The sequence below is a fragment of the Ictalurus punctatus genome, chromosome 26, assembly GCF_001660625.3.
Source record: "Ictalurus punctatus breed USDA103 chromosome 26, Coco_2.0, whole genome shotgun sequence".
NCBI lineage: Eukaryota > Metazoa > Chordata > Actinopteri > Siluriformes > Ictaluridae > Ictalurus > Ictalurus punctatus.
The window spans coordinates 17,071,363-17,084,392 of record NC_030441.2 but is presented as its reverse complement, the minus strand read 5'-3'; the positions used below and the strand labels follow the sequence as shown (position 1 = coordinate 17,084,392).

Genomic DNA, 13,030 nt, shown 5'->3' with positions numbered 1-13,030 from the left:
GCTGATGGCTGGTTTTTAAAAAAATGTATTTTTACATTTTTTATTTATTTATTTATTTTTAGCAATAAGGTGAAGGCAGCACACTGGAGCTGGACGTGTGTGCCACCTGTAGGACATCTGAGATACTGCGCAGTGTGAATATCGGAGATAGACATTTTATTGTGGTTTATACTTCTTCATACGCCGGACACTTTTTGTTCCCTTAGTGGATAAAAGTGAGCCTGAGTCCAGAAGAAAGAAAGAAAAATCAAATCTCTGATCTAATTAAGAAAGTCTTCAGTCGTCCGATTAAGTTGTAAATAGGATAGTGTGACATTTTGAAAAACGTCATGCTGGCTTTATCGTACTGTGAAGATACTTCTATGTACTGTTTCACTGTGTAAAAAAAAAAAAAAAATCTTCCTTAAAAATATGCTGTGTGAAATGTGAAACAATCCCGAAATGTGAAAACCAGTTATTATCCGTATCCAAAACTATATTACATAAGAAAGCAAACATACACCATATAACACATTACGCCCTGTACATCACTGTACTACGGAAGAGAACACTACATGTTGTGCTGTTATAGGAAAATAATCAGCAATCCGTACGTTTACACGGACAACAGTAATCCGATATGAACCCGATTAAGACGATACTCTGATTAAGACACTAGCATGTAAACAGAGATTATTGAGGACTTTGAAGACGTGTGGAGTTTTCCTGTTTTAGTCGCATTATCGACGTGTATTACAGACACGTACACACCTTGATCACACTGTTAACGTCGTGTGGGAGTTTTCGCCACGTTTTGCGACAGGACACGTACACAAACGTTTCCTTTCCATTCGGCGTCATCAAGTTCCATTAAGACGACCGTGTCCCACCGGTCCTTACCTCGTACTCTCCGGGTTTGTCGCGGCGGCACGAATGAAACGTCGCCGAAGGAAAGTACAGGAGAGGAATGTCGCTGGAGAATTTGTATCCGCCGCCGTCGTCTATTTGCACGTACAGCATGACGAATAATTAACCGCACTTGAAACTTGCGTAAAATTCAAAAATAAAAACGCACAAAACTGTACACGGGACCGTAACGAAGACGGAATGTACGTCGATACGTGAAAGTCTGGAGGGAACGTCGGACGGCGTGGCGCGGGGACGTAATGACGTGTGCCGTTAATCCATCTACGTTCTATAACACGTAAAACATGAACATGAAAGGAGTGTTCTAAAAGCGAGTCATGTAGACACCTTAATCAGAATATCGTCTTATTCAGAATAAGGTCGATGGTTAGATTGGTCAGTGTTGCAGCGTGATGCAGCCCTGCAATATAAAGCAGCGGTTCTGTCACTACACCGGACTGGATTAGTTTCCCATAACAGCACGAGCATTTGATCATTTTGTCTTATACCGCACGAATTTGTCAATGCTAGCATTTTTATTTATTAAAGAACAAAACATCATTTAATGCTGTGGGACGTCCGCAAAACAATTTCCCGTTCTCTCTCGAGTCATAGCAGTTGTAAAGGTAAAATACAGGATTTCACGGAGGTTTCTATTTATTTATTTATTTATTTAATATTTTTTTGGTGAGTGTTGAGATCAATAATGCTCGATTTTGCTGCTGCTTTTTTTCAAACCTTTGCGGAAATCTACTCGGATTGGCGAAACTGCAATCGCGCAAAACTGTTCTGCGCGGTGCGGTCTCTCGCGGTGATGTCTGTTGGTAAACGAGACCTTTTAGCTGTACTCGTGTCCGACGCACGTGAACCGAAGACGGCTTTGGCTGAACGACGTCACGTGACGCGTCTCGGCCCGGGTCTGCGGCGATTCTGAAAAATCGCAAACTCCTCAGAATACCGCAGGGTTCGCTCGACTTAATCGCCGTTAATTTCTGCCACCGCAAAAATCCTAGTAGGACCGTATAAATGATTCCCGCAAGATTGTAAAAATGCAGCTTGTCATGTTATTGAGAGACCTGACACTGGAGACTCCTTCCATAAATGTTCAAATAAACGTCGCTTTACAGAAGATTTCACCTTATCAACTATTATTATTATTATTATTATTATTATTATTATTATTATTATTATTAATGTTTGTTTCTTTGTAAACCAACATCACGTTTTTTTTTTTATTAAAAAAGTAACTAACTGTTTGTTATTAGACTTTGATTACGTGGAGCATCCATCATACAAGTCGCTGTGTAAATTACTGTGTTACTATGGAAACAGTAACATATCGGAATGGGCGCGTTAAAATAAACCTTACAGCCGGAACCACTATGAGAGCTGCTGTTATAGACAATTAATCAACACCTTCTGACCGATCAGAGTGTATATGGTTATAGCTTTGTGTAATGTTTAACAGGTCAGTGATGTATAAATCCGGTGGCTTCCACACTTACAGGAAGCAAACGGATTAGATATCAGCCTGGATCACTTTCAGACTGCGCGCGCGCACGCGCGTGTGTGTGTGTATATATATATATATATATATATATATATATATATATATAGACATAGACATAGGAGCTCTCAGGTTTCCCCATGAAAGCATGTATAAGGGCAGGAAGTCGCCCTCATTTGAAGAACTAATTAGAATCATTTAAGCAGGAAATAAAAACATGTCAAAGCCAATGCTGTAGAAGTTGCAGGAGAACTCAGGGCTGGAGAGACTCTAAGCCAAGCGGTCTGTGTGACAAAACGCCGACAGACGCGCCGTCAGTTTAATGACATTTAGAAAGATTATTTACTTCTCTAGCTATAACGCTAGCTGATAGAATCTAATCCCGATGATGATGAACGATATAGTAATTTAATACTGGCTTCGAAGTTGAGGTCATTTCCTATGACACGGAAACAAATTGAGCAGGAATCAGTATTCCGTTGAGCCAAAATGTAGTTTTGGGCAGTACCGAGACTGGCGTTTCACCTCAGGGCGGATATTTCATGAAGTCTACCTGAACAATGGTTCTGTCTGATGAATCACTGACCGCACCTTTAACCCGTTACATCCTCATCTTATTATCCAGCTGTTCCTTTATGAAGCGAATTATTCTGTACGCGTCTTTTACCGGAAGTGAACTGGACTGGAGCTCGACTGGGACCAGGTCATACGATGAAGTGCAGACGTTTGTGCATGCTCGTGACAGAAGGAAGAAGACAAGGAAATGCTGTTCATAACAGCAATACGTGTAGTGCGTGGGGATCAATGAAAGGCGCACGCATATTTCACACGCGGTCGTGTGAATAACACGTAACACGCGTGAAAAACACGAGAAGGTGCATTCGACGCATGCCACGCTCTGGAGTCGTAGATGTGAACTCGAGTGTCAAGATGTGATGACGTGAAAGCGTCGAGCGAATCAGGTCTGGGGACTGAGAGGAAACTTTGTTCCTAAATACCTCCTGAAGCAGACTTACATGTTCCCTTTTTCCATTCGGATAAACGTAGGGGGTGAAAACTTTTGCACTCTTGCGGATGGAGCGCGGAATAAGTGTCTTACCACCGTGTTTTGGCCACGTTACAGCAGACCCCCCCTAAAAAAAAAAAAAAAAAAACGCTCCAAAAGTTGTAGGATTTATGAATCCTGACGTCACCTTCGTGCTCTTTTTTCACGCACACAGACCCGAGGCTCCTCTAATCAACGAGCGATGACATCATCAGGATGAAAAAGCTGAACTGGGTCTATTCGGGAAATCTCAGACTCCAATAATCCACTAGTGCAGAGAAGACTCATCTATCAACTAAAGTACTTCTGTGTGTGTGTGTGTGTGTGTGTGTATATGTCTTAGGGGGCACATTAAGCATAGACAGACACATAAAGAACATTCAGAGGCTGAGGCAGCTGTATAGCAGTAAAAAAAAAAAAAAAGGGAAAAGAAATAAAGACAGAGAGATATAGTCATGTCCACGTGGTCATTAAAGCTCTGAGGAGATTTACAGGCCGTGGATCAGTGCGTAGAGTAACTTATTCACAGCGAGCCATCAGCACAGAGTGAAACAGCAGGAACACTTATGATATACTGCACACACTTTCCTCTCAACACAGTACAACTGGACTTTTCTGTTACAGCCGAACACCGTGTTTCACGTGCTTGTCACTTAACATAAGATTTAGCTAACCTTTAAACTAGCAGTAAGTCTTGGAAGGAATAAAACACTTCGGGGCACGCTGTTACAGGAAAGTAATCCACGACGGCGTGGTGCGAGGACGCGGAGCGCTCCTGTCACCTCTCTGAAGGTGGTTATATTCCGATACCCGCATTCCTCTTATACCACAGCGATTTGCCGAACATTAACGGATCGTACTTTTGACCCGTTTATAGGTACAGTTAACACTGCGCAACATCCAAAGAGACAGGTCGGTTCCCGTCGTCTCTTTCGTTACAACAGCTGTGATCACGGGCAAAAGCGGCGAGTAAACGTGGAGCACGCGCATCTAAGTGCAAGAAGCTGATAAAAGTGTAGAAAGCTCATGTTATGGTATGAAAATGTAATATCAGCACATCCTTCCATCCACAACAGCAGAAACAGATGGGTTTAATAAAATGGTTTAATAAAGTTTTAATACAATCATAAATCACTCGAATAAACCCTTAGCAGCATCCAACAGCTGCAAAATAAATAAACAAATAAATAAATAAAAGGGAAAAAAAGTGAATTTCCCACTGGGATTAATAACGTCATCTGTCTATCTATCTATCTATCTATCTATCCATCTCTCCCCTCTCTCTATTTATCCATCTATCTATCTATATCTCCCCCTTCTCTATCTATCTATCCATCGAGCTATCTATCTCTCCCCCCTCTCTCTCCCCCTCTCTATCTATCTATCTATCTATCTATCTATCTATCTATCCCCCTCTCTATCTATCTCTCCCCCTCTCTATCTATCTATCTATCTATCTATCTATCTATCTATCCCCCCTCTATCTCTCTCTCCCCCCTCTCTATCTATCTATCTATCTATCTATCCATCTCTCCCCCTCTATCTATCTATCTATCCATCGAGCTATCTATCTCTCCCCCTCTCTCTCCCCCTATCTATCTATCTATCTATCTATCTATCTCTTCCCCCTCTATCTATCTATCTATCTATCCCCCTCTCTATCTATCTCTCCCCCTCTCTATCTATCTATCTATCTATCTATCTATCTATCTATCTATCTATCTCTTCCCCCTCTATCTATCTATCTATCCCCCTCTCTATCTATCTCTCCCCCCTCTCTATCTATCTATCTATCTATCTATCTATCTATCTATCCCCCTCTCTATCTATCCCCCCCCCTCTCTCTCTATCTATCTATCTATCTATCTATCTATCTATCTATCTATCCATCTACCCCCCCCCCCCCCCCCGTCCATCTATCTGTCTACACCCCCCCCCCATCTATTTCGGTCCAGAGTGAAACTTCAAAGCACACAGTGGAAGTGGATTCAATGCTGCTAATTTTGCCATGTTATACATGGCACCCAAACACACACACGCATGCACACACACACACCGGGCTAATTCTGGGTCCTCTTACACACATGACGACGCCCACTTTTCCCATGATATACGAGCGGCGTTGGCAGGGCCGCTGGGGTTATTTGGGAACATCCAAAGGTTAAAGTGCTGTAACACAAGAACGCACACAAATCTGTTTATTGGGCTAAAGTTATTTAACGTAGCAAGGTCTTATTGAAAAGAGACATTAATACTGTCATCTCCTTGTGACATTACTGTTTGTATCTCTTTTTTCTCTCTCATGCAAAGTAAATAGAGCTATTTATTTTATTATACAGTAGGAATGTGTGTTGATGCGATCACTTAAAATATATTTACACATGTTTGGAAATATGTATATGTAACTTCACCAGTTAATCTATTTATTTGGACTTTTTTATAAATATATTTGGAATTTATTGCATGACGTATACTGTATAGTGGCTCATAACCAGTATACGTATATGTGCAATATACTGTATAGTGTAGATCCATTATTATATCCTTTGTAACAACAATGTGAAAAGTCAGGTCTTCCTTAAACACTTTACTAACATAAAGATCGCATGTTCTTAATATCGCTATGCTGTTCCATCCATCCATCATCTATACGGCTTATCCTACAGTGTTATGGGGAACCTGGAGCCTATCCCAGGAGGCATGGGGCACAAGGCGGGGTACACCCTGGATAGGTTGCCAATCCATCAAAGCACAATCATATACACACTCGCACACCATATCTACGGACACCACGGACATGCCAATCAGCCTTCCATGCATGTCTTTGGACTGGGGGAGGAAACCGGAGTACCCGGAGGAAACCCCCGCAGCACGGGGAGAACATGCAAACTCCGCACACACAGGGCCACGGTGGGAATCGAACCCCCGACCCTGGAGGTGTGAGGCGAACGTGCTAAAAACTAACCACTAAGCCACCACAACCCGGTTATGCTTTTATGCTGTTGTGAAATATTACATTGAATGTTGACATTTATATCATTCTTGTATTTAAAAAAAAAAAAAAAAAAAAAAAAAAGCTGTTTAAATGTATTTATTACGTTCTAATTTAATGTTTGAAATTGATCTCCAAACTATATTGCTGCACTTGTGTGAACACACTCTTCCCGTAGTGATAAATAGTAAGTAGTGTTGTCTTGTCAAGAAACGAATGAAATAAATACATTTCCAGTTCGACTGCGCATGTGGTGCGCAGATGGGATCCTCTCGAACAGACATGCGCACTGGCTCATGGGGTGGAAAAAAAAAAACAGTAACTTGGCGGTTTGCTTGAATTAACAAACACACCATGTAGACGTCAAAAGCGAGCGAACAGACGGATAAATTAGTCAAACTTGGATGTCTGAAGTAAGCAGTTTTTAATTTTTTTTATTTATGTTTCTTTAAAATATGCGCTGTAGGCGTCGGGGAACAGCATGAATGACGGGAGGAAGAACTGCAGCTCGACGCCGGAGGAAAACCATGATCAGACCGAGCTCCTGAGAATAACACAGAACAAAAAAATAAAAACAAACAGACTGAAGAGGAGCCCGAAAACAAACCAGACCCAGAAATCAGACGTTACTGATTTTAAAGCTGAAGCAGGTGAGTGGGTAGTGAGCTTGTGTAACATTACTGTTAATTCATGATTAAAGTTGAAACATGTTGACGTATTGTTACGTTAAACCCTTAAAAGTGAACAAACTACAATCTGTAAGAGTTTTAAAGTTTAACGTTAGTGATATTTGACGGTAAAAGCAGGTATCTATTCGGATTCAAAATGCGGAGTGGGCGTGGCTTAAACCGGAAATGGATTAGTTTGCGCTTGGGCGAGTCTGTGACGTCACGTCAACATGGCGGCGCTCGAAAAGAACAGTACTGCTGCGTCCAGATTCGCCTGCTTATGCAATGCACTGTTTTTTGTAAAGGAAAAAGTACATACTTTTTGAGCGTGTAGCAAAAAGTGTATGAAAGCACTGGGACACACTGACACGTCATGTAACGGAGAAGAACCTTGTTGCCTAGTTACGCACACTGCACTGTCATTGTAAACAAACTCCTCATTACAGTTCAGCTTTTCTTCATTGAATATTCCTTATATAATTTACACAACATCTAACCATTAATCTTATGCCTCTGGTATACTTTGTTAGGTATACTGCATTTGACACGTAAACAGACGGTCGACCACGCATGTGCATTAGGACAACTTGCACTACCCCTCGTGGCCTACAGGAGTCAGCACAAAGCAGTAAAGCATGTCTTTTGGTGTGAAAGAACGACAAACAACGAAGAAGAATCCTAACACAAAGAACAATGCTTTGTCAATCTCTCGCCACGATCAGCACCCATATAAAAATCCTTATACTCTTTATAGCTCGAATTATACAAATGCGGGTACTTTCTAACCTGTGCTCGTTTCCGTCTCTTCCGTTTATTCCATTTTTTTCTTCGACTATCTTGAGAATCAATAACCCTGGGTCACTGCTGCCATCTTGTGGAACAACGAAATAGTGTAAAAGTAATAAATGCACATGTGCGTTAGAAAATCTTGGAGGGTTAACATGGTTTCTTGGTTAAATCTCGTAACAAACCATTGGATTATGAGTAAAGATGAAGTGAATATAGACTTAAATGGTGGTTTCTTTTTTTTTCCTCCACTTCCCGGATTTGTTATGTCAAGATGCTTCAGTAATTCCTAAAATTGAGACACATTTTAAGTATCAAGTGTGTTCAATAATCGGTGCTTTCACTTGCAGGTGATCCCAACTATAAGTACAAACAGTATAACAAACTCGATGTTTAGTGTTCGATAAAAGTCTAAAGCAGAATAAATCTCTTTTCTACAACATTAAGTGCATAGATATATAAATACAAAATGACAGCCCTTTCATGTAAGTAACTAAACTGGAGATGCCTATAACGGACTACCTACATCATGATTTGACCTAATTTTGTGTGAGCAGATTTCAAAACACCGACCCGTGTACCGAAGGTCGGTTTCAGGAGCTTTGTTACTGACGAATCCCCAAACAACGATTCTGAATTTCAGCATGAAATCATCTGGGATCCAACATCACCTGCGACTCCTATCAGGACTGGCAAGTGGGCTTCGATCCTATATACTGTATTGTTGCTCAAGCGATAAAATTGTGATCGTGTGATCGTTTCTGATTTAGGACGGGGCCGGAGGCGGACTGCTGTTTTCAAAGCAGTGGACATATCAGACATCGTCGACAGGATAGCTCCAAAGGTTACTAGCAAGTACACAGCGACTTAGTTATATACTTTCTGTTGAGGTGTACGTCAGCGTCCCGGTTTTTTACTTATAGAACAAGAGGCCGGAGGAGGCGGAGTCGTCTTTGCTGCAGTGGATTGGGGACACGGCCGTTCCGTGCACTCCAGAAATCCGAGAGCCCAGGACCAAGCCCAAACCAGCGAGGTCTGATCCTAAACCACTTTGATATCAGCTGTATGTGGTCTAAATTGGCTTGGTAAAGGGATAACAGTAAAAGTGTTTGGTTGAGACAGATTGTATTCACTACATAGTGCACTATTTTGTAGCCATGACTCCAAAAGCATAGTGTGAAATATCCAGAGCACTTAAAATACGCTACGTCCAAATGGCAGGCTTCAGCTAAAAAAAACAAACACCTTTGTTCCTGCACAGACAAAACCCTGTGGATGACCTGCTGAAGTTAGCGAAGCAGTTCGACTTCAACATGATCCAACAGGAAGAAGTTCATCTCCGACCAAACCGTCAGAGCTCTGCGGAAGACATGCATGAAGTCCAAGATCTGTTTTTCGATGAGAATGACCCACTAGCTTCGCCACAGACTCGCTCTGAAGCTGAGAGACCACCACTGGGTTTGGAGGACACCACAACGAACGGCGATGGTCCTGTGGACGATCTAGGTCTTATACAGGAAATGGAAGACGATCTGGATTTGCTCTTCGAGGGTTCGACGCAGCAGGTCAGTGGTGGCCTGAGCGGTCTCAGCGCTCGTTCTCAGGACGTGGGTAAATTCGCTCCCCAGTTTGGAGTGGATCTTGCCCCTAGAGCGAAAGCTGACTCGTTAAACGTGTGTGGCGCCACTCTGGTGGGCGGAGCTTCTGAGTCAAGCACCCTTGGCGTGTTCATGGCCGCACCAATCCTCAGCACGATCAAGCAGGTGGGAGTAGTTGATGATTTCGATGACGACTGGAACGACGACGATTTGCTGGACAACTCGCTGGTGATGGAGATGACCCAAAACCCGGAGCTGTTCTCCGCACCCCAGCATAGCTCGACACAGAAACAGACGAACAAAAACGATGGCTTGGCAAACACCGTTTACCGCCAGAACAGTGATAAAGAATCGAAGTCTGAAGAAGCGCAAAGGTTGAATCAGAGACCCGAGAGCTTTCAGCATGGCCAACATTGGAGCAAGGCCACAGGAAATGAGAATGCTAGGCAAAGTGGATTTCTTGCAAAAACCAATCCAGAAAAGCAGGTTTTTCCTTCCAGCAAAGTTCCATCAATTGTTCCTGGTACCCATAGGGTATCTAAAACTAATTCTCAACCCAAGAAAACAATGGAAATCAAACAGCCATTAGCAGCCACCATGTGGAAGGTTCAATCTGCGACTACACCCTCATTAGTTTCCAGATCGGACCAATCTAGATCTGTTCCTGCAGTCACAATATCAACCACTCCCACTTTCAGGATCAATAAGGTCACTGAGGAGAAGGAAAACCGCCCAACCATGGAAGACGATGACCTCGCAGCCGAGGACCTGGACTCCATCTTTGCATCGGACGACATCTGGGACGACGGTGCAGACGACGATGACCTGTTCTGCGAAGCATGCGAGAAGGTGGAAGAATCCATGGCTGAACCGGAACCTCCCCCGGAAGCGTCCATATCAAAACCGACACCCCAGAGGAGTCGTATGCAGAGTATTCAGAACGCCAAGGGTAAACGCGAGCGCGTGTTTGTGCGGTCATCTCCATCTCACGCTCAAATGTATGACCGTAGCGCTACTGGGAACCGAGCGCCATTGAGTACCAAAGTTCTTCCTGGAGCACGTAATAATCCCACTTCTGCACCGGACAACAGCATGATGAAGTCGTCTGATAGAATGTACAAGTTTAGCCATGTTAAAAGCGCTACTGGAACAGGAAGTGCTGCCTATAATGCAGCAAGACAGGTTAGTGAGAGCGCCACGGCAACCACCGTCCAATCATATCAAAGCATTCAAGGTGACCGTCAGTCCAGAAAGCCTTATAGCACCTTTAAGGAAGCACCAGCTGTTTCCAAAGGTAAGAGAATTTCAATACATATGCAGTATTTCTAATGCAATTCCATAATTATTGGCACCCTTTCAAAAAATTGGCGAATGATTTTTTTTTTTTTTTCCTTTTCTATTATTTATAGCATTTGTTCATTGCTACTGTAGAAAATACATGCTGTTTAATGGCATAATTTGTTTATGTATATAATTATTACATGGAAACATGAACACAACATGTCAGATTCTTCATACATGATGATTGATTAAAGATTTCTGTCCCTACAGAAGTGAATAAAGCGGTGGTGACGAGATGCAGCGACGCTGAGATCGAGAGGAAGAAGCAGCAGGCCGTGGAGAGGCGGAGACTCCGAATGCAGGCCAATCAGAACCTTCGAGCTCCTGTATGATGTCACGTAACCACTCGGGTGCACGAAACTGACCCGGTGATGGTGGAAGGTCTAAACCGTCCAACACGCTGAACACTAATTTGCCCTGTTCGGGGATGACCGAGTGGACTGGATCTTCTCACGGTCAGTTTTTCAGAACAGAATCTCTAACAGCTGAGTCTCAGCAGGGGCTCGTCCGCTGAACGTGTTCTGCTCCGGACCTCAGAAATCCACACTGTAGCTACGGGAAATCGGGGGACGTTTGGAAATTTTCGCAGCACACCTGTCGCTCTGGCACTTTTGAATGGTTGTAGTGTTCGTATGAAAATCTTCCTCGCTGTCTCCAAGTCTTGATTGTCTTTCAGCTTTATTCATCACGAAACTGGTCCTAAATTCTTTCTAATTTTTTTACGTCTTGTAGAAATGTGTGTTATTTTCGTTGCACAGAAGAAAGAGAGATCCAAACCTCCAAATTCTCTCGTAGTGAAGTGAATATTTTAATAATACTGTTTTATGTCCATTCTATTAAAATTATCAGCAAAAACCTGTCTCCCAGGTACAGCACTTATTAATTAAACACCTAAATTGCAGTTATAGTGTGTAGAATGAGATGATCTCCACCGAGACCGACAGACGCGGAGGCCACGCCTCCTCCACCGAGACTGACAGACGCAGAGGCCACGCCTACTTTATTTCTTCATTTCACACAGTCCAAAGTAAGTTGTGCCTTCGTGTTATATAAGAGTGCAATATTTAATGTTCAGTAGTCTAACGTGCACAAATCGCAATGTTTCAGACGTTTTCAGGTGCTCAGTTTGGAGTGACGTGACCAGAGCAGAGGTAGCTTCAGGTGAGATACAGCGCCTCTCTCACTACTGCGCTCACTGACACCTGTGTGACTGCAGCACACCTGAAAGATGACTCCTGTTGTTATCAGGCTGCGGGGAGGTAACTGTAGACAGCACTGTGTTTAAGAAAAAACAAAACAAAAAAAAAACCCACCCCTGTGGCCATGACATGTCGTCATTTCATCTGTCCGAATGGCAGTGTTGGTAACACTGCGCCTCTACTGCTGTGTGTGTGTGTGTGTGTGTGTGTGTGTGTACACTAAATAGTGTTCAGTATTAATATGCTGTATGTGGGAATAAAAACCAGGCGTGGCTTCTGGAGTCCTTTGCTTTGTTAGTAAAAAGGTTCTGTACCTCCGTTCCTGAAGGTGTATTGTAATCATACACTCAAAAGTACAACAGTACTTCCTAAGGGCCACTTATGTGTAGGTTTTAAGGATCAAAAGATTCACTTTTCCCAATAATGACAGGTACAAAACCATCGAAACCACCCCGAGAACCACCACCCCCTCGCCCCTTGACAACTTTTGTACTGTATTTTAGAAAAAAATACTGCAGTACAGGGCTGAGATTTTCAAACCCAAGTCTGCACTGTTACACTGTGTTAGTGTTTTTAGTTTTAGGGTTTCTCTAGTTCTACTTTTATATATAAAATGAATCCGTGTGCTATGAATTTCCTTTTAAACTTGTAGTTGATGTATCTTTTGGTGTTTCTCTCTCCTTTACACAATCTCTGAAACCAGCGATTACATTATAATTAACAGGTGAACGAAATACATCTGTTTCACTAAGACATGACCTTCGAGGTTATTATTCTCCCGTAAATCTTCCTCTAATCTGCCATGGTGTCATTTTTTGGAATTTCTAGGTGATTGTAATGTATGCAATGACCCCGACGACTCAATAGTCACTGAAGAATTCTGTACAAAATGTTATACAAATACAAAACACTCATGAGTGGGCCACTGAATAACCTGAGAATGTGAAAGGTAAGAGTGTATCTGTTATGTTCCCACAGTGCTATGTTCACTCAGCTGTCTGTTCCCTCA

The 13,030-nt window shown here is 42.6% G+C and overlaps 1 protein-coding gene across 3 annotated transcripts; it reads left to right on the top strand.

Moving 5' to 3' along the window:
* Positions 1-2,867: 2,867 nt before the first annotated feature.
* Positions 2,868-11,683, top strand: etaa1a (ETAA1 activator of ATR kinase a). 3 transcript variants are annotated; one of them, XM_047151305.2, is made up of 7 exons: positions 2,868-3,737; positions 6,896-7,079; positions 8,441-8,575; positions 8,654-8,727; positions 8,807-8,916; positions 9,145-10,775; positions 11,033-11,683. In XM_047151305.2, exons 2-7 carry the CDS (start codon positions 6,911-6,913, stop codon positions 11,152-11,154), a joined length of 2,241 nt encoding a protein of 746 aa, XP_047007261.1. In that variant the 5' UTR covers positions 2,868-3,737; positions 6,896-6,910; the 3' UTR covers positions 11,155-11,683. The 3 variants fall into 3 exon arrangements, with proteins under 3 accessions (XP_047007261.1, XP_053532090.1, XP_047007262.1); XM_053676115.1 differs by lacking the exon at positions 2,868-3,737 and having other exon boundaries at positions 6,585-7,079; XM_047151306.2 differs by lacking the exon at positions 2,868-3,737 and having other exon boundaries at positions 6,941-7,079; positions 8,441-8,579.
* The last annotated feature ends 1,347 nt before the right edge of the window (positions 11,684-13,030 follow it).